Below are 22,209 nucleotides of genomic sequence, written 5' to 3'. Positions count from 1 at the left end.
TTTAACGTTTATTTCAAAAGCAGTTATATGTGACATATGTTCATGTTGTGCTAAAGTACCATTTGTATTGCATTTGTATTTATTGCATTTGTATTTATTCAGCAATTTAAGGCTAAACAAAGTACCATTTAAGGCATTTGTATTGATTTGTTAATTTAAAGCTGTTGTATTTATTTCTATGCTGATTGATTGGTTTGCTTCAGTATTCATGGTGGTCATTGGTGGAATTAAATTGATCATACTTTTGAGTTTGTTGTCAAGTCTGTTTATTGATGGAAAGAATGACACCCGTGTGAAGTGAGGGGCGCTCATACATTATCATGACGTAACATCGATTTGCTCAGACACAATTCTCCATACATTGTCAATGGCATTTCATGTTTGTGTTAGGACAAAAATCTACCCTATAGCTGAATATAAAAGGACATTTATTTTTCTTTTTTTCTAAATAAATAAGCTCCAGGTTATAGACATAGGCAATATATTCTTCACAGATTCTTCTGGTTTTCATAGCCTTAGTGTTTGTACAATGTTTTATCCCGTTGAACCTACTAATACATTGATCAGTGGCTTTATCACTCAATAAAAGGGCATATATTACCAATATAGAAATCATGAGGACTCAACTTGGAATAATACAGCTTCTACCTTTAGGAGCAGACATCAATAGCCTTCATTAAAAAATAACTTTATTCAAAGAGTATGAGAATGGCATCATATGCAAGTTTCACAAAAAGAAAAGAAAATACAACTCTTTGTTTTTATATTTTCTCCCACAACTCCCTTCCCAATCCTCCCCCATCCACCCACCATCTTTCCCCACGAGGCCAGGCATACAAACAACATACAGGTATTAATTAACAACTCAATTTAACTAATTATTTAACTCTGTTACACTATCACCATCTGGTATAGCATCACATACAATGGAGTATTCTTTAGGTGAAACAGGGAAAGTCTGTTTATTGATAATCTGTTTATATGGTGGCCTCGCCTCATTTGTCTGCATGAGATCAGAAAGGGGTAAACTGTGGTGGTGTGGAGATAACGGTCAACCGTCAGGCTAATGAGCACGCACAGTAGAGGTCGGGTGCCCCCTAGCGGGCAGTTGATACCTCAGAGGTGAGAGACGGTCTCAGCCTACCGGCTCCATATGCTTCCAAAACAACAAGGCGCAACACAAAGCAATGGGAACTTAGCTACGCGGGTCATTGAGAGCGTTGTCAGACACGCCAGCAAGCGGGCTTGAGTGAAACGACCGATCCCTTTATTTCCCCGTGGGTGCTTTGGAAGCGCGTCATCTCTCCGGAGCAGCAGCGATGGACCCGACAGACACAGCCCCAGATTCGTGGGACCTGGAGGTGGATGCCGAGGCCCCGGCTGCTGCCGTCGCCGCCTCCGCGGGACTCGACAGCGCCTTCGCTGAGCTCAACGTCAACGCGAAGCCGTTCGTCCCCAATGTTAACGCCGCGGTGTTCATACCGAGCTTCATCCAGAGCGGTACCGAGGAAAGCCCGCTGCCAGACGGTAGGTGTTCGTGCTCAGCTGGAATAATAGCATGCATATTAGCCAAGAGACAGCTGGAACTTAGCTGAACTCGCTAGCCTGCTAATCCCAGCTAGCCGTGCTGCTGGTCCAATCAGTGCCAACAATCATAGCTTGCCACGCAGTGGGAAGTCATCAACAAGTCAAATCATGTGTTTGTTTTGTATGCAAATACATAAGATCACGCGCTATTGCTAATTCCCCAGGCAGTAATTACATTCCCATAGAAGCATTGTTTTATGGCTTTCTAATTTTATCGAAAATTTGCGAGTTTGAAATGTTATTTTCTTTCCTCTTTGAAAGGTGTTTCCGATCCAGTTGCTAACATGGAGGTGTCAGAAACAGTCGGTATGCATTCATTATTTATACAATATTAAATAGTCTGTTAGGTATCAACATAGTGAACAGTCACCTGCCAAGAGTGTTGTTGAAACCTAAAGCCCCCCAAAAACCTTCATGCACATTATGAGAGCGATGCTCTTCACGTTTGAGCTGTACTTGTTATATCTTTAGTCAGTGTCATGTCTTCCTCGTATGCAAGCTTGGACCACATGGACGCTACCGAGCCAAATTTGGAGTCCTTGGCAAGCCCATGTGTATTAGCCTACTGAACCTATATGGTGTGATGCAATATCACTTGTCTACTATGCCTAAAATAGATGTCCCCATTTGGCGCAGATGGTGAAAGATATCAATGGCTACAACAGGTCCTCAGCACCACCACTCCAAGGCTTGGGCCTACTAACACTTGTCAGAGCATTTTGTGGTGTCTGCAGCATATTGTTAAAGGGAAATACTGCCATGTCACCACTGGCTGGTCAGATCCTATATATGCTGATGTCAGGTGTTTACATTTGGTCAAGAGACAGAACACAGTGCACCTTTTACTCGGGTTACACAGGTCCGCAACTGTAGCCAGAAAGACAGAAACAGAAAATTGACATTGGTGAGTACCATAGGAAGAGATGGTGAGATGTAAATGTGAAAAAAGATAGTTGGGACAATTGGAGAAGCAATGTAAAACAATTAAGTCAACCTCTTTACTGCCATTCGACCAGGGCCAGTGGGAATAGCTTTTGTTACAATGTCATGGTGCAGAATAACTGTTACGCAAATAGACAATAGTATTGCATACCACACAATACATAGTTCAAAATTCAACAGACAACTCTTGCTGATAGAGTGCCAAAAGAGAAAATATTGTAAATGAAGCCTTGAATAATGACTACATTATTATATAAATAAAGAGTTGTTACTTAGAACAAAAAGTTTGTTTAAATCTGTATTCTGTAAGTCACTGATTTGCCATGTGATTCTTAGTCTTTGTGATAAAGTCAGTGTGAATGTGTCTCACTTGTCATTACGGTAGTTATATTTATTGTATGCAGGTTGAGAAGGGTTTCTATTTGACCACTGTACTGTGTCAGACTCATTAGCAGATAGCAGATATGTAAGGTTTGTTTTATTTGTGGTTTTATTTACATCGGGGGCAAATTAATCAATCATACACAACAGATTTCAGTGTCTGATTATGGTTGTTTAACCTCAATATAAAGTTGCCAATATTAGTGTTACGATCTTTTTACTGCTGATGTTCAACTGCCGACCTACAACAAGAACTATAGAAAAATACGCACATCACTTCATGGAGGTGCTGGGTTCAAAAAGTAACATATGAAAAGAGAAGGGAACCTGCACACTCGTATGCTCCAAAAGATAACTTTTATTGACGACGTTTCGAGCCACGGCTCTTCATCTGGTCAAACGGAGTTGAGTTTGACCAGATGAAGAGCCTTGGCTCGAAACGTCGTCAATAAAAGTTATCTTTTGGAGCATACGAGTGTGCGGGTTCCCTTCTCTTTTCAGACCTACAACAAGGAAACAAAATTCTATAGTAATTATTTAATAATGGCACATAAATAAGTCAAAAAGCCATCCCCACCAATTAAGGACCAACTTTAAATATATTATTCACAATGTTGTCTACAGCCTGGTATTGCTTACAACCTCACGATCGATACGTATCACAATAGAAACCACGATACGAATACGATATGTATCGTGATACGTGTTGATTTAGAATAATGTTTATAATGTTTTGACAAGTTTAAAGTTTCCAAATCAATCTGAAAAACTTAGATGACAACATTTAAACAAAAAGCAAGGAAATAAATACAAATACATTATGTATGATGGATAAATGCAAAAGATTTAAACCATTTAATCCTAATATATCGCAACACGTTTTATGTATTATTTTTTACGCCGCGTCACACACAGCATTTCCTGGCATATCGATACGGTAGCCTCTGTATCGATATGATTATCGTCAAGGAATACCATACGATTATTTCCATATAGATTAATTGAACCCACCCCTTGTCTTTATAGTTGTGGTGTGGACTCTGCCTTCCACCAAACTGTATTCATTGTTGGCTGTAGTTAAGTCAGGGCAAAGACCGGGGTTGAGCACATGGCAAACAAACACACTCAGTCAAATTATTTCAGCCCCAGTGGAAAACGGAGGAACGGAGGCAGACATGACTACAGAGGAGGAGACGTGGGAGCAGAAGGAGGAGCCAGGAGGCGGAGGTGGAGGCGGAGGAGTAGGTGAGGACACCCCAGAGGCAGAGAGTCCCTCCAGAGAGGTTGGCCAGAGGGCGGCAGATGAGCAGATGTTGGAAGACGAAGAGGAGGATTTGCCCGTGCTCAAAGTGGTGCCCGTGCCCCCGCCGGATGCCCCCAGGAAAGAGCACGTCAACGTTGTGTTCATCGGTCACGTTGGTATGTCTCTGGGAATCCCTCTTAAGGAGATTGTATCAAGTTGTTGTATTATATAGGATATAGTCTTTAAAAAAAATGCATGTCCTGTGGCACTATATGCGTGTCCGCCTGTCCGGTACAATATTGCTGGTTATGTGTCAATTGTATAATGTTACTTTGTTACTGCACATCTGCACCGCATGCCAACACAGATGTCTTGTACTGCAACTTCATCCATGGTCAACAAAGAGTGCTTGATTGCAATTATGTCTTTCAGATGCTGGCAAGTCAACCATTGGAGGACAGATCATGTGAGTGTTGATATGCTGATCTTTAATTTATTTAATTTCCATTATAATAAATATAATTTATTTGGAACTGCAGTGAATGTTTGGGCATCAGTCTTCTTTAATCACACGTCTAGACTTGATTTTTGGCGTCGGGCAACCAGTAGTCCAAAGTATAGGACTTTGACGCTAAACATGGTAATCAAATACATAAAAATAGTCATCAAGAATCAAAAGTAAGCTAAGAATCTAACATCCGTCTAACAGTGGAATATCTATATAATGAAACTATCCGTATACACTACACTATATTTATTTATTTGACAGGGACAAAGCTCATTGTTCAACATGTCAGTTTTCACATCAATGTAAATGGGCCAGAGTTAGCCGAAGCTAAATTTCATCTGTAGTCCCTGTACAGTGGAATATCTATATAATGAAACTATACATGCGTATACACTGTGACTATAGGGTGCTATGTCATACATAAAATGCTATCTAAATTACATAAAATTACATAAGTTGAGCCTTTGCATACATGGTCGTCGAGGCTAGGGCAAGTGCTACGTGCTAAGATGGAGTCTGAAGAGGTGGGTTTTCAGACTACGGTGGAAGATTGGGAGTGAGTCTGCAGTTCTGATTGCAATGGGAAGTGCATTCCATAGTTTTAGAGACAGAACAAGGGAGTAGAGTTTGGGACGTGTGGAGCGTTGTCGCTGCGTTTTGAGTGAATGTACTTCTAGCTTCCCTGCGTTTGTAGGGTCCAATCAGACTTGCAAGATATGGGGGTGCTTTGAAGACCAGCATCAGAGTTTTGTACTGTGTGCGGGCAGCAACAGCGAGCAAATGGAGGGAGTGGAGAAAGGGGAAGACATGTGAGAATGTTGGCTGGTTGAAGACCAGGCGAGCTGCGGCTACGCGAGACTAGGACCACAATGGTTATTCATAGTTGCCAGAAAGAAATACACAGACTGATGTCCTGAACTGATAATGGCGTCATGGCGGACCCTGAGTAGACATCCCACCACCCAGGAAGTCTACACTGCATTGTAATTGTATGTCTACATGGACCTGTCCGATTACATCTTCACCAAGATTCCCATATGATATACATTATATTATGGGATATTGCAACCACATGTATAAATAATATATTGGTTATTGCAATAACTAACGCATGCAGTGGAAAAAAACAGACCCGTCATAGCAATAACGTCATTATGGGGTGATGCTATTTCTATGAATTGTGTCGGTGTTGCAGAAGTGGGGATATTGTACGGTTGTGTGGCAAATGGATATGTGACCAAATTGACCAAATTGCAATTAACAAAATAACGCAACCCCCATATGTCATGCCCTCATCACATCCCCTTCTCTACTGTTTTTGTCCTTTTTGTCCTTTTCATATGTTGTTTTGGGTTTTGATTTGTAGGTACTTGACTGGCATGGTGGAGAAGAGAACCCTAGAGAAATATGAAAGAGAAGCGAAAGAGAAGAACAGAGAGACATGGTGAGTTAGGCTTGTGTTTTCACCAGGATTTCTGTGTGTGGAATTGCTTACCATTATGGCATTCCTTTTAATGGAATTCCTTTGACAGCATTCTTTTTTATGAGCATCCTGTCATAGCATTCCTCAAATTCTTATTTTTTCTTTATGCTGGTAATCAAATCAATAGTTCACATCAAGCAATAAGCAACAGGAAGGAAGGTATTACTTCATTCAAAATCTGGTGAGGAAATCCCCTCAAATCTATGGGTGCCTGAATAGGCAGAAAATATATTACCAAATAGTGTATGCAATTAATGCATCCAAAAGAGCTGAAAAAATGTTTTATGGACACATAAGTGATTATTATTTAAGTTAAGTTTTGCCATAACCATTTATTTTGCCATAAATCAGGTAGCTTTAAGGTATGGCCATGACAGTAATGGTATGAAAGAAAATATATAATATTAATCATATTCGGATATTAGGTATTCGGTTTTCGGCCAACTGTTTCCTATATTCTGTATTCGGTTTCGGCCAAGAATTTCCCTTTCGGTGCATCCCTAGTTCCATCTCATTTGTTGTTGGATGTATTTATTATAGTCATTCACTGTGTTCTTCACAAATTATTAAATCTGGTTTGATATCACAAGCTTGGGTACTTAAAAAAAAAAGCTAATACAAAATATTATTTGTATATCCTCAGGAGTCAATTGGTCATCACGGCAGTATGGGAAAATGTAACAGACAATGAAAATCCAGTACAAACAAAAAGACTATTCATTTTCATTCTAGCCCATAGACCTTTTTTTAAACGCCTTGATTGTGCAGGGAGTTTTCAAAATAATGGCACTATAGTGCCAAGCAGATTTGGCAGATTTTACTCTGAAATGCCCCGCCTTCCATTTCTCCCCAAAACTGGGAGGCATAAACTTCCGTTACTACCTTGTCCTGTCACATCTAAAGTCTCTCTAGAAGTGTTTATATTCCAAACGAGATGCTAGGAGAAGTCAGAAATGAAGACAGAACATTGCCGTTTTGATCAAAAACATGGAGAACGCAGAGAGAAGAGACAGTTTAGTCAGTCCATAAACAAGGAATTGAACGGCAGTGTGCATGCGCAAAACATGTCTAGGGTCGCTGAAGAAGGCATGGCCAAATGTTTTTATTTTTATTTCAGCGATCCCGTTTGATATCATTAACCCATTTAGATCTGAGGCCGATTAAAAAGGCAGTTGATAAACCAAGAAGCCAACCCACTGTGTGTCACCTACAATTCGGTCTTAAGATGGATTTGTAAGAGGGTCAAATTACTTTGAACGTTTCTTAGACTGTTGTTTTTTTAAGGTTGACCAATTAACTTTTTATATTTGTGCAGTTGCCTTGACAACAGTAATATGTGTTAATGATACACCTAGAATTTCTACAAAGTATGTAGTAACGTAGACACACAAAATAATTGGTCCCATATTTTGTAACAAAATTGGCTTCTTAACATTCCTGGCAATAGTATGGAAAAATGAGTATGTTACTTCACAGCCTTATGTTCTACAGGGAACAAAGAGGATTAAGTAAGTAGTTAAGTAAGCACCCTCAGACTAGGAACTCCAGGTGAACAGTGAACTGCAGTAGATTATAACAATAGCAGTAGTCCAGTGATCCTGGACTGCACTAACACAGAGTAAATAGGGTGGTTGAGTGGAGCGATAACAACGCTCTCTTCATTAATGCAAAAAAACAAAACAAGAGGCCCTATATAAATGTACAATTTACTGACAAAACACTACTGTCTGGCCTTGACAGCCCATACATCCAAACAGAAAAGTACTATCTGATTGCATTAAACAACGTTAAACTAACTTTGCCACTCAATCTGCCACTAAATTTGACACTTACTTTATGCATGCACATACCCTCTATTCATGGTGAACAAATCAATTGGACCTTAATTTAGGAGCAAGCAGTGACTGTATGGATGTTCAGTAAGCCAACATGGCTGTGTCTACTCCACAGGTACCTGTCATGGGCCCTGGACACCAACCAGGAGGAGCGGGACAAGGGGAAGACGGTGGAAGTCGGCAGAGCCTACTTTGAGACTGAGAAAAAGCATTTCACCATCCTGGATGCCCCGGGACACAAGAGCTTTGTGCCTAACATGATTGGTGGAGCATCTCAAGCAGACCTGGCTGTCCTGGTGAGACACGCAGACACTCAATTGTAGGATCACATATCTGCCATAAGTTTCATATGTTTCACCATAAATAAATAAAAATGATGTATAACATTTAAGCGTTAAGCCAGGTAAAACGGGTAGATTTAGCCTAGAGAAAAATACGGAAAATTATGTTTTATATTTCTTAATCTAGTGAAAATATTACTTTTACCACCCTATCTATACCGTAATTAAATGTGAATTATTTGATTATACACAGTTAATCATGTAGACACACACACACACACGCACACTCACACACCTCAAAGCACATTTCACATTGTATGTATTTGACAAATTAATGGCTTTTGTGGTTTAAACAATGGATTAATTACTGCACTTTTTCTATCTGCACTTCTGTGTTTCCATTTCATTCCTTTTATTTCCTGATAATTCCCGTAAAGTCCTATTGAAAGTTTCTGCCTTTAATATTCCCGGAACCCTTGTGACAGTGAGCCATTCAACACTCTTTGCTGAATGTCCTGTCCTTTTGTGTAGGGAACAACACAAAAGAGAACACTGTAACAGCAGCCTACAGCTGACATGTACTGCATGTCTGTTTTTAACACTTAAGTTATCCTGTTTCACCGAAAACGGCACCAAACTACACACACGTAATTACAAAATAAATAAAACAGAAGATGATAATGCCACAGTGTCCTAGTGTCGGAAAATAATCCATGATCGATCTGTGAAAAAATGAAAAAACGGAGGCGATCGTATTGCACTCCCATAAGATTCCACTATGGGCATTCCACTGCCCCCCACAGGCAGGGGGACAGGGACACACGTTTTAATTTTCACGTGATCCACATGTGTGACGTGTCAAAAAGAACCCGTGGAAAACGTATGATGTCTCATAAGCTATGTTGTTATCAAAAGCGCCCTCCAGTCTCAATAAAACAACTCTGGCTTCTCGTGTTTAGCAGGGAAAGACTCAATCAATCATCTCGGGAAACTCAGGTTTAGCATTAAGTGTTAACACTGATGATAAAACGGGCGGCTCAAAGCATTTCATTCGTTGACAGGTGTGGTATATGATCATATACCATGGCTGTGAAGTCTGTACAGTTCTATGCCACTTTGCGGCTTTGAAAGAAGAAAAAATCACACGCGTGTGAACTGAGTGGTGCAATCCCCCCCCCCCCCCCCCTCTCTCTCATATTAGAGACACAGCACTACCCCTCTCTCTGTTTCTGCTGCCCCCTACTGGTATAAATAAGTCACATACTCGTGCTCATTTACACAGGTACACAGGTACATACACGGACATTGCTGGTTGTAGGAGTGGTTACACCACTCAAAAATACTAACAAATAGGGTTGGCTATAAATTATACAAACATTAAAAGGTAATAACAAATGTTCTGTCAACAAAACCGAATATATTGGAAGAACATACCACAGCCTGGCATGAATGATAACATATGATAAATATATGACCTGTCTTTTCTTGGTTCTTTTCAGGTGATCTCAGCCAGAAAGGGGGAATTTGAGACAGGCTTTGAGAAAGGTGGCCAAACCCGGGAGCACGCCATGCTGGCCAAGACAGCTGGTGTCAAACATCTCATTGTCCTGGTTAACAAGATGGATGACCCCACTGTCAACTGGAGCCTGGAAAGGTGAACACCGCACACTTGACTGATAGCTTTTCTTACATTGTTCAAATTACAGACATACACAGCTGTTACAGTTAACGCAGACTCAATTCCATGAAGATATTTGCAAGAGACCAATTGCTAAAGTACCGTAGTTACACTGAACAGATGCCCTGGCGTGATGTGGCGTCACTATTTTGGGCTTGTTATTATACATGAAAATCTTAAATTGTGCGGTGAAATTATCTATGTCGCAATGTGGCGTGTTCTGAGCTTGTAGTACATGAAAATAAGGAGAAGAAGCCAGCACTCTAAAGAAGCGTTCCTGGTGGTCACAAAAGTTTAAAACAAGTCACACTTTATCTATACAACACATTTCATACAAAAACGTCAGCATATACTGCACAAGAAATTCGTAGAACAATACATACATTCATGTACTGTACACATTTTTTTGAAATGTTTATATAATAATAATAATTATTATTATTGCAGCTCAAAGTGCTTTACAGAGCAATGACGAAAAAAAGAAAAGCAAGGCATAAAACAACATTAAAATAATAGCAATAATGCAGGACATGAATAACAAATGTCTACAGAGATGGAGATTGGGGACAACAGGCTCAGGTAAAAATGCTTTTCATCTCCACCCACAGATATGAGGAGTGTAAAGAAAAACTAGTGCCGTTTCTTAAAAAAGTGGGTTTCAACCCCAAAAAGGACATCTACTTCATGCCTTGTTCTGGACTCACAGGGTCCAACCTCAAAGACCCTGTAACAGAATGCCCCTGGTACACGTAAGTAACAAGCTGTGGAAAATTGTATGACACAGTGTTGTCTGTATTACTCACTAGTAGTGATAGCCATGCATGGAGCTTCATGCAGAGTCCCATGTTTGGAGATATGCCCGTTTTGGCAGCTTATCAGACAGAAAAGTTCAGCAGAAAACAGTTAATAAAACCAAACCAATTAACAACAAAACACAATGTTTGACTTAGCAATTAGAAATTGACCAAAGAGTACCTCAATTACATCTACTGTATATTACTGGTCTTCCTCGTTATCTTCAACTTCAACTATTCTCTTATTGAAGAATGCCAGTCAATACAATAATTTCAAGGTATATTATTGGTCTGTTGTAGATGGTTAAAACTTATTTGTGTGTTATTTAAAATGAATTTGTTATGTAAATTGTTTAGTCGAATAAAATTATATGTTGACCAATCTGATCCTCTATTGAGATGTTGTCGAGTAGGACCACTACTGGTTGACAAGTGCTGAAAGTGAAAATAAGATTTCTCTCCTGAATCAAGCAGGTGTACTGTACTCTGTTAGCTCAGTGGTAAAAATTTAGTTATTTACAGAAAGTTGAACTTGGGCTGGAACTTCAACAGTTGGGTCATTTTTTTTGCATACTGCCAGTGTTAACTGTACTTTGATCAAATTCTATTTATCTCTTCTTTCAGGGGCTTGCCCTTCATCCCCCACCTGGACAGTTTGCCAAACTTAAATAGATCCAATGATGGCCCAATCCGACTACCTATTGTAGACAAATACAAGGTAAGTAAATACAAGAGGTTCTGGTGAAAGGCTCTTGGAGACTATTGAAAAAAGTCAGTATACTCAGAAAGAAATATAACATTTTGAGGTCAAAGTCGGAAGAAAAACGGAAGAACAACAATAATATGCAGTTCTTGGTGGTTTGGTGTCTGTGTGCAAGCCACCAGGCAGAACTATGTGTTTGCCATTTCTTATCCTCCAACCTCCCCTGTCAGGAGTTAATACAGTTTGTTTAATTCATACAGTTCATTCATTGCTCTGCCTGCAACCACAGTGTTGTAACTATAGAGTATATAAAATATCTCTATGGTTGTGATTAGCATTGATTACTCTTGGTTGAGGAGATGCTGATCATGTTCAAGCCTGTTAGGATTTCCTCGATCAATGAACGATCGCATAAAGATTTTAAGGTAAACAAAATAACTATCCAAATAATACCTTGGTATCTGGACTTGGTGTTAATTCTACTGTGACTATGCTTGAGTTAACAGGCTGCCAAGGTCACTCATTCAGTACAGTGGGTTAGTGTATATAGACAGACATAAATATGAGATGGATTTTCTTCATTGACGTGTGTGCGTGTGTGTGTGCGTGCCTAGGACATGGGTACAGTTGTGTTGGGGAAACTGGAGTCAGGAATCATCAGCAAAGCCCAGACGCTGATGATGATGCCAAACAGGGTAAGAGTTCTGTAAACCACTAGCACTATAGCTCATATAAGGACTGTAAATGTATGGCTAAAATGATAGATAGTAAGTCTTAACAAAATTACTTTCTCTCACGCTTTGCGCCTGGTATGTTAATTTCATTTTTTGGTCCTACCTTTTTGTGGTAACCACAGAAATACCTTTTTGAGTAGTGCAGCCACTCCAATGCACAGCAATGTGTGTCACTGGCTGCTGGCTGGCTGGGTTTGTCTCTGTCCATCCGAGAACGGAAGCATTATAGTGTTTGTTGACATCCAAGTGTCACTGTTGCGCAGCCATACACACAGACAGACACACACGCGCGTGCCAGGGAGGAGGGCTTGTACAGTACAGCACCACTTCTGACTTTTAAAACACTGAGTAGTGTAATTAGCTGCGAGTGACTTATGTTACTATTACTGTATAAGCCACTCTGTCTGCCCAAAATGCGCTGGTCGAGAAGACTTCTACATATAGAAGCTGTGTTGTCTCTCTAATCATCATTATGTGTCTTCTAGCACACGGTGGAGGTGCTGAGCATCCTGAGTGACGACGTGGAGACGGATGATGCTACTCCCGGGGAGAACCTGAAGCTGAGGCTGAAGGGCATTGAGGAGGAGGAGATCCTGCCCGGCTTCCTCCTCTGTAGCATTGAGGACCTCTGTCACACTGGACGCACCTTTGACGCACAGGTGCTCCATGATTTCACCACTTAAAGGAATATACTGTAAAACAACAATGTACAATACAATCTAAGGAGTTTAGGGGAAATGAGAGACAACTTTGAAGCCATAACACTCAAAGGCCATGGCTAAAGTTTAGATTTCACATGAACAAAACATTATACAGTACCATTCAGTGTTGCTATACACCAGCTTATTAACCGTTACCCGATTTTGGGAGGACAGAAGATCCTAGCTTATGAGCTTATGAGCTTATGAGTTGTTTTTGGTCAAATGCCTGGTATCACTATCATATGAATCTTCTATCAAATGCCTGGTATCACTATCATATGAATCTTCTATCTATTACAGTGGTGTTCTGTCAATTACCATGGAGGGTTTTATTTCAGCAATTTTGATGGAATGAAAAGCTGGTCAAATGATCAGACACCACTGTACTGTATGTTATATGACCTGCACTGTTCATATTCACTTAAGTCACTAACATTCTCCTTTTGATTTCAGATTGTCATCATTGAACACAAATCGATCATATGCCCCGGTTACCATGCAATCCTCCATATTCACACTTGCATTGAAGAAGTACAAATCATGGTAAGTAATAACTTTTTCTAATATTTTTGTAACTGCAACTTTCTAATAGTTATGTATGATATGGTTATGTCATGGCTATGGAAACGCAACAACCAATATTAGATAGATACCTTATTCTCTTACCCTCCTTACACAAACTATGGATTATAGTATTTAAAATTAATTAAAGTCAAATCTATGGTTATCATATTGTTGTTGGCCACAATAAGTAAATCATTATCTCCACCAGGCTGGAGGTTATGTTTTTGCCTCCGTCCGGCCATTTGTGCTAGAAAGGCACACCTTTCTAGTTATGTAAGGTCATTATTAGCTCAGAAATTCCATATTGTTGCATCCCTACTACAAAATACTTTACACTCGTCTTCAACTCTCTTCCATTCCCCACTCACAACCAACTCCCAGGCCTTAATCTGTCTCGTGGATAAGAAGACGGGGGAGAAGAGTAAGACACGGCCCAGGTTTGTGAAGCAGGACCAGGTGGTTATCGCCCGGCTGCAAGCAGCAGGAACCATCTGTATGGAGACCTTTAAAGACTTTCCTCAGATGGGACGTTTCACACTCAGAGATGAAGGTGTGTGTGTGTGTGTGTGTGTGTGTGTGTGTGTGTGTGTGTGTGTGTGTGTGTGTGTGTGTGTGTGTGTGTGTGTGTGTGTGTGTGTGTGTGTGTGTGTGTGTGTGTAAAGTGTTTGACTATACTGTAGGCTTGTGTCGGGGCATGACACCATCGACATATTTTGTGGAGTTTTTGAGTTTTCTTATTTGTCAAATTACAGTTACAGTGTATTAATTTCCTCTTCGTCCCTTCCAGGCAAAACCATCGCTATTGGCAAAGTGCTGAAGCTGGTGCCAGAGAAGGACTAAATGCACTAGCAGTAGTATGCATGGAGATCTTCCACTGGTTATAAAGAGGGCATGTTGCTAGAATCTATGTGAAACAGCCACTATGCTAATGGAAAGCAGAGGAAATGGAGAATGAATGAGTGTAATGTTGAAGTTAAAGACTGAATCAGTTTTTGTGATCAACTACATGAAGCGACAAGATCCAGTGAACCAGCTTTCTCATATTGAGAGCTTAGCTATGCCACTAATGTAGCTATATTATAACCCCCCTCCCGACCTGGCTGATGTCACTGTTGCCTCGCAGCACCATTTTGTGGAATGGACATTGATGCATTGAAATGCATTGGGAAATGTAACAACACTGCTCTCGTGTCATGTTGTTATAAAGACCAGACTTGGCCTGTGATTATCATTTGCTAAAAGGAAAACAACAACTCCATATCGAGAATTAAATGGATGTTTTGTTTTGGGGATTATGGATTGTTGTACCAAATTCTTTGGTCTCTGTTGGATGTGATTCCAGTGGTTTATTTGATTTCAGATCACATCCTCTGTTACAAAAAAAAGTGGGAACACAAACGCACAGACACATCTGTTACATTATTAAAGATGAAATAAACTTACAGAAAAGCAAGTGTCTTTTTTTAGGATTTTATTAGGATGATGTGACTTCCTTGTTAATGGTCATCAATCATTATACTAATAAGGTTTTGAAGGTTGAACTGTGTGAAGTGGTACACTGTACAGGAATGTACAGTGAACATATATACTGTATGTGACAGAGCATTTCTTAATATACTGAGCATAGGTGATTAATATTAAATTCAATGGACCATTATTGGCATGAGAAATGTTTATATTGCAATTTGCAAGAGTCAAAATATAGGCTAATTGACAATGGGGAGAGTAGTTGGAGGGGATATACAGTAGCATTATATAAACAGCTTCATATTGTCATATAGCCCCTGACCCAGGGGGTTCTGGGAGTGGCTAATTGTCATATTGCGTCGTATGCATGTTATGTCTTTTGCAGTCACTTTGGGACAAATAACTTAAATTGTCTTTATTCAAAAAGGTTAAGGGATAAAGGGGTTGAGTCAAAACTCAAAAGGTAAACTTAAGTCTTCTCGTCTGGGGGGGGGGCTTTGGCTTTCAGCCTAAGGTTACACAACAGGGTTTTTGTTGTCCTGCTTTCCCCCACAGACAACAGTGTTGGAGCTGCATTGAGAGTGACAGTCAGTCAATCCAACGCGTTTAGTCTGATCTACATTCGGAGTAGAAGGTGGCGGTGATGCACCAACAAGCTGGATGCCAACAACGGAAGTAAAACAAGACGAAAACTAGAAGAAGACGTGTATCACGCCCGTCTAGTGCGCATGCGTTCCTCCTCGCCTACTACACGTGAAACAGACAGTATGGCGAATAAAACAGAGGACCTCGCGTTGGACAGAGCACAGGTAATAATATTAAACGAGCACTATTACATTACAGCAGAAAGAGTACCCGTGTAATGGTAAATATTTTATGACAGTCGTTACTAGATTGCGACAGATGTTAGTTAGTATGCACTCTGTCTGCAGTGCCTAATGTTAGCCGTACTAGCTGATTAGCTTGCCGACAATGCCGCGCTGTTGCCACGAAGCAGCTCTAGTCTGTACTGACACAGACCGTGAAAGTCAGTGGTTTACAATTGCAGTCGTTTAATTGTGTGTAAATTAGTTGTTGGGTGGTGTTTGTCTTGTATAACTATACAACTCATGTGGTTTTCCAGGTCAAAAGGGCCGTCCAGGCTCTGCAGGCTTTCTTGAAATCCAAGTCCACCCCCGACAGTAAGCTCCTGGCCGAAACTCACCATGTGTGCCTTCTCTTCACGTTGTGGAAGGTCCCCAAAAAGGCACAGAACATCCGCATGTGAGTTGATAGACATCCCAAATACCCCCGAAATGTATTCAGGTGTCCGAAAAGGGGCTATTGAGAATGAGTTCTATTGATACTCGCTGATGATTCCCCAGGGTTTGCCCTGGCTGTAACGCAGTGGTTCTCAAACTTTTCAGGCCGCGATTTGGCAAATATTTCACCAGTTATTATAGGATATTTTGTTACTTTAGTTTTTTGTTGACCAACCACTTATTTTATGTCCCCTTTCTCTAATTTAATTTCAATGTCATGACATTGTTACTGTAATGATCAATTACAGGGCTAAAAACAACCTTTTTGTTGAAAGAAAATGGCCTTCATAGCCTATTTTAATAATTTGATTTCTAAATGATAAAATAATTACAATGTTTTTACAAATGCATTTTGTGTTGACAGTTTTGTGTTGACATTGACAGTACTTTCAAAAGAAAGTGCTATTTTGGTTGCACCACTGCAATCATTTGAATGTTTAGGTACCACTCTGCATCATTGCATTGTTCCTCATTGCTGTAAAATGTCCTTGTAAGTGAGTTGTCATATAGCACCTCAGCAAACCCATGTCTCTACTGTGAAGTGTTTGATATGGGTAATACATGGGTGCTACAGAAACTCAAAGTATATCCAGATGGTCCTCCTTTCTCAATGGAGCCTGTCTCTAGATCTTTGAGACATTTCGTAAGTGTTGAGTTCAAACGCTCTCCGTATCAGTCAAGTTTATTTTCCTCAGAGTATCGGGACCTTTACCAACATCGAGTACATGATTAGGGTTAGGGTATCTGTATCTGTACTGTAACTCTACTCTATGAACATCAATTATTTGTAAAAAAAAAAAGAAGAAAATAAACTAATGCCAAGTATTTCTCTTGACAACAGCCCCCTGCCTCATGGCCAGCGGACAGACACGGATGAAATATGCCTCTTCACCAGAGATGAACCAAACATGACCTCGGATCAGACCCAGCGTTTCTACAAGAAGCTGCTGGAAGAGAGAGGAGTCAAAAATGTCGCAGAGGTACCACTCTGAATCCTTGCATTGTTCCCCATTGCTGTAAAATGTCCTTGTAAGTGAGTTGTTATATAGCACCTCAGCAAACCCATGTCTCTACTGTGAAGTGTTTGATATGGGTAATACATGGGTGCCACAGAAACTCAAAGTATATCCAGATGGTCCTCCTTTCTCAATGGAGCCTGTCTCTAGATCTTTGAGACATTTCGTAAGTGAGTTCAAATCCGTATCCGTATCAGTCGAGTTTATTTTCCTCCAATCTGGCTAAACTGATAATCCCCATAACAAGATGTCGCAATCATGATTGACCTGTATTTATGGAACTGTATATTCTGCCATTTTCCTCTACTGTGGAAATGTATTTCAAATTATTCTAGTAATTTCCTGTCTTTGAAAATTGATTTACACTGAATACAAAATGCACTCAAAAAGTGCTATTTAAAATGTCTTACTGTTCCTTGTCTGCCTTGTGCCAGATCATCCCATTCAAGGTACTAAAGACAGAATACAAGCCACATGAGGCCAAGCGTCGCCTGCTGGGAAACTATGACCTCTTCTTGTCTGATGATCGCATCCGTCGGCTGCTGCCCAGCCATCTGGGAAAGCACTTCTATGAGAGGAAGAAGTAAGATAAGCGTCTGATTCACTTACCCACTTAAACCCTGTATTCTTTCTTAGTAAATCGGACCAGAGTTACAACTGTACTTGGACAATTTAGTTTAGTCTAACAATATCTCATCGGCTAAAGTAGCCAATATACTATATATACTAACGCATAGTGCACCACGTTGCAATGCGTTAGCTTGTAGATCTGCTATTGTGTTCCCCCCAGAATAGGCATGCTGGGGTTTAAGTACTGAAATGCGTAGGAGAAATGTCGTTGTTGACAATAAGAAATACAAAAATAATTACGGTAGTAATTAAAATAGCTGCTCTCTCTCTTCCACAGGGAGCCTCTGTGTGTTAATCTGCAGAGTAAGCAGCTGTCCAGAGACGTGCAGAGTGTCATCCAGGGTTCCTATGTGAAGGTCACCAACAAAGGCAGCTGCTGGTATTAAAGTCATTATGTTACATACTTTATGAAGAACAAAGAAAGGACCTATGGTTGCAGAGACACACTCAAATGTTGAAAAAAAACACTATCTTGTGGCCAGACAATCAGACCGTCTACTGATAAAATGCATTGGACCCCGGAGAAAACCAGGCAGTGCTAACAAACCTACGCCAATGATTTGAAAATCAATCCTAATACCTTGAGAAAGGACCCCACGTCCCCACCCTAAAATCTTTACATTGGTTCTTCTGTGATGATGCATTATTATTTTGAGGGCCCTCCTATATTTAGTCTTACACAAACATTAAATTCTCATTGACAATGAATTGAGAATTTACGTCATATGTGGACGAGTTAATTGGCTATTTTTGAGCGGTGCCTGATGTGTGCGTGTCCCTGTGTCTGTCCGAGCACGGAAAGCTGCAACACGTTAACATTGTCATTTCTCGACCATTTGGACGCGGGAAGGCTCGCTGGAACAGTGCAGGCCCCCTGGGCATGTACCTGGGGGGCTCTGGATGTTCTGTGGCGGGGACCCCCAAGCGGTAACTGTTTAGTCCTACACAAAGTTAAATTCCCATTCACAATGAATTGATGATGTGCGATGACAAAAGCGCCCCTTACTTCACACGGGTGTGAATTTGAACTGTTTACATACAGTTTTAGCTGAGCTAGGATCAGCTATGCCTGATCTATCTTCTGTGACTTGAATCTTTACTGTAAATTATTTGGTATAAATATTTAGAAGCTTAATTGATAATTACGAAATAATAATGATCTAATATAAAATGGCACCATAGCAAACCCATTCCTGCTTGTTGAGTGTGGGATCTGGGCAACACTGGAGCCAAAAGAGACTTCAAAGTATATCCAGATGGTCCTCCTCTTTCTGTGGAGCCTGTCTCTAGAACTTTGATACAGGAATTTCAAGTGATTTCAAGTGAATTTTGGTTTTGAGATGGGGCTATGCTATTCTGGTGACAATGATATTTTATTTATTCCAGTTATCTTTGAATTCTATAACGGGAACATAAATAATTATTAGTCTGAGCTGTTGTTTGAGCCTGTGTTCAACACTGCTATCCCTAGACTGGCTGTGATGATGTGATCTGACATACATTTCATGTATTCCAAATACACAGCCTGATCTTTGCAGCATTTAACTTCGATCAATCTACGATCTATGGCTGTGTAGTGTGTACATGAAATGTATGTGTATTATCAGCCGTTCTGCATGCTTAAATGAAACAAGCAGTGTGAAACTACACATTTAAATGACCAAATTGATGCAGGAATGTGTACACCCGTATAAAAACTTTTAACAAGTCTTACTGAGACGTGAGCTTCATATCCAGGCCTAATCATAATTTCATAGTAACGATGAGCTCTCTTTTCAGTATGGCCCGTATTGCCCACTCTGGCATGACGGCAGACGAAATAACGGACAACATTGAGGCTGCTGTCAAAACGGTGTTGACCAAACTACGCTCGGTGAGTCCTCAGCCAGTTGCACACCTTTTGGGTACCTGAATTCCCAACATCTTACATTTGGAAACTGTACCATTACAGCTGAGAGCTCAAATAGTTTAGCAAGATACTGCATCATGGAACTCTGTGTTAATGAGCTCATGTTGCCATTTGTCAGAAAGGACCAGTGGTGAAGATCATCCACATAAAGAGTGAAGCAACAGCAGCCCTACCCATCTACACCTCGGACCTCAGCCACCTAACTCTGCTGGAGGAAGCGCAGAGAGGGGCCAAGGCAGAGAAGGGCAAGGTATGTCTGCCAGAAAACGCCACTCAATTCATTGTTCAGTATTGCTGCTGCACAATTCCGTTAAACTTTCCTGTTGTTTGATTTTCATCTTTCAGTATGTAACTTTCAATTTTCAGGTCCATGGCTCCTTGCATATATGTAATATGTGCATGCAGCGTAATATGTGTATTCGTTTACTCAGGCAAACATTACATGTATGCCTGTTTTGTGCCTACTCCTGGCTGTTTGTCAACAGTGTATGTCTTGTGTGAATTACAGAGAGCTGCCAATAAGGAGACACTGGAAACTGCTCCCAAGAACGCAGAAGACGAAGACGAGATTCCACAACTAGTTCCCATAGAATCCCCTAGCAAAAAGCCAAAGATAGAGGTCAGTATAACACGGAATCTTAAAAAGATTTGTTTTCATCTAGTTCTTTAAATGAAAGGCTTTGATGACAATTACCAATTGTTCTATATCAAAATGTCAGGTCACACAGCTAAGCACAGCATGAGCGGTTTCATGTCTTGATTGAGGTTCATTGCAGAAATTGATTGTTTTTGCATTTCTCCCTTTTTATGGTGATAGGCAATGACCCAAAAGTCCAAGAAGTCTCATGGCAAAAAAGCTGGGAAGCCCCTCACTCCAAACCGAAAAAGAAAGATGCCTAAAGCTAAATGAGTGTCTCTGAAGTGTCTTAAATCATCCCCTTCCCCCTTCACTTACCATGTCAACCTGGACTATAAATACAAACATACCAGAATACACATGCCATGGAATTGTGGTCTTTTTGTCTTCCACAAACTGTCTCTTTCTTGTACTAAAATGTTTATATAAAACTTGATGGATCCAAATTAGACTCTTGTCTTTTGTATGACTATATATATATTGCCAATGATAATATTAAGTTGAGGCAAATGAACATTTATTGGTCTGATGTATCCCAGTTTTTTTTAACAGCTGACATGTATGAAAGAACAGTTTTTTTTTTTTTCTTCAAGCGATGACACCCTGCAAAGACAACCCCAAATACAGTATGTGGTATTGGTGATGTTTCTGTTTTAAACTAAAAAAAATGTGGATGAGGAGAGCAACAAACATTACCCATTCTATGAAGTCTCACATCATGATCAGAGATCTCTACCTACTGCTATGAGGAAATCTAATTTCAATGAAACACCCACTGCTACAAAAAACAATCATGTTAACAAACCATTATTGTTTGGGAAAGTTCCAAAATGTGTCAGCCTGGTTTTAGTCCATTTTGTATTTGTGTGTCTCACTCAGTTTCTGTGGGTGCAGCTACAGACAGCACTGCCATGGCCAATTGATTGGCAGGTCTAATTGTGGTCTTGTAACTAGGCTTTTTGTGAGGGTACCTACCTACCCTAGGGGACACGGGGAGAACATGCAAACTCCACACAGAAAGGCCCTTTCACCAACTCCGCCTTCGGGTATGGGCACTGATGACGCGGAGGAGGAAACACGCCGCCAGCACCCACAGCGTCCCGAGCGGGAATCGAACCTAGGACATTCTTCTTCAGACTGGCTTCATGATGCAAAGGTTTCTCAGGTATTCTCCCCAGTGGGTTCTTTGAATTCATTGAAGCTGATTTGTTCCCAATGTTAAGCTTTTTATTCGCATTCTTGGGAAATTGGATCTGTAGTGTTGCGTGTGCTGTACCGTGGGTATGGGCTAGTTATGGTGACAATTCAAACTGAAGGATGTAGTTGCCTAATATAAGTTGATTTTAAAAATATTTGCATTTTACAATGATCTGCCTACACTGCTAGTTTCTCAGACAAATGTCACCAGGCTAATGGGCAAAGATCAAAAGATGTGTATTTTGTTTGTAGATATTCAGTATTTTTGCTTTAACCTTGAGGGCTGTTTACTCGGAGTGAACAAAATACGGCCATCAGAACTGTGTACATAACCACATATAGCTGCTAGCTACTATCGGATGACATGTTGGTACACCTGCTCAGTGCTGCTACTGTCATGCAAAAATGCTGTTTGTTAAAAAATTGCATGAGGCTTTTATATTGGATCAGAGTACAAATACTTTTATAGCATAATGAAAGTTTTATTTAGATTTTCTTATGACTACTTTTTTAAAGGCACAATGATTAATTTGAACATGAGGGTTATATTTTCATTTATTTAAATGGAAAATATGCTTTTTGGAATTAAAATATAGACCAGCTTTACTCCAATGCTTA

At 40.3% G+C, this 22,209-nt stretch overlaps 2 protein-coding genes across 3 annotated transcripts; both read left to right on the top strand.

The window, feature by feature from the left end:
* The first annotated feature begins 1,090 nt into the window (after positions 1–1,090).
* gspt1 (G1 to S phase transition 1) lies at positions 1,091–14,881 on the top strand. 2 transcript variants are annotated; one of them, XM_080789052.1, is made up of 14 exons: positions 1,091–1,527; positions 1,849–1,893; positions 4,054–4,329; positions 4,586–4,619; positions 6,028–6,105; positions 8,095–8,275; positions 9,760–9,914; positions 10,547–10,687; positions 11,357–11,450; positions 12,050–12,130; positions 12,655–12,828; positions 13,324–13,413; positions 13,816–14,012; positions 14,097–14,127. In XM_080789052.1, the coding sequence occupies exons 1-14, from the start codon at positions 1,320–1,322 to the stop codon at positions 14,101–14,103; spliced, it is 1,761 nt and encodes a 586-aa protein (XP_080645178.1). In that variant the 5' UTR covers positions 1,091–1,319; the 3' UTR covers positions 14,104–14,127. The 2 variants fall into 2 exon arrangements, with proteins under 2 accessions (XP_080645178.1, XP_080645177.1); XM_080789051.1 differs by lacking the exon at positions 14,097–14,127 and adding an exon at positions 14,222–14,881 and having other exon boundaries at positions 1,093–1,527; positions 13,816–13,984.
* Positions 14,882–15,559: 678 nt separating this feature from the next.
* On the top strand, positions 15,560–20,840 carry rsl1d1 (ribosomal L1 domain containing 1). Its single transcript, XM_080789973.1, has 9 exons — positions 15,560–15,710; positions 16,025–16,164; positions 17,044–17,182; positions 17,653–17,801; positions 18,126–18,227; positions 19,628–19,721; positions 19,876–20,007; positions 20,266–20,376; positions 20,575–20,840. The coding sequence occupies exons 1-9, from the start codon at positions 15,630–15,632 to the stop codon at positions 20,665–20,667; spliced, it is 1,041 nt and encodes a 346-aa protein (XP_080646099.1). The 5' UTR covers positions 15,560–15,629; the 3' UTR covers positions 20,668–20,840.
* The last annotated feature ends 1,369 nt before the right edge of the window (positions 20,841–22,209 follow it).

This window comes from Protomyctophum bolini, assembly GCF_963924005.1.
Source record: "Protomyctophum bolini genome assembly, chromosome: 18".
NCBI lineage: Eukaryota > Metazoa > Chordata > Actinopteri > Myctophiformes > Myctophidae > Protomyctophum > Protomyctophum bolini.
The sequence above is the reverse complement of the archived record's forward strand: the minus strand, read 5'-3'. Positions and strand labels throughout refer to the sequence as shown.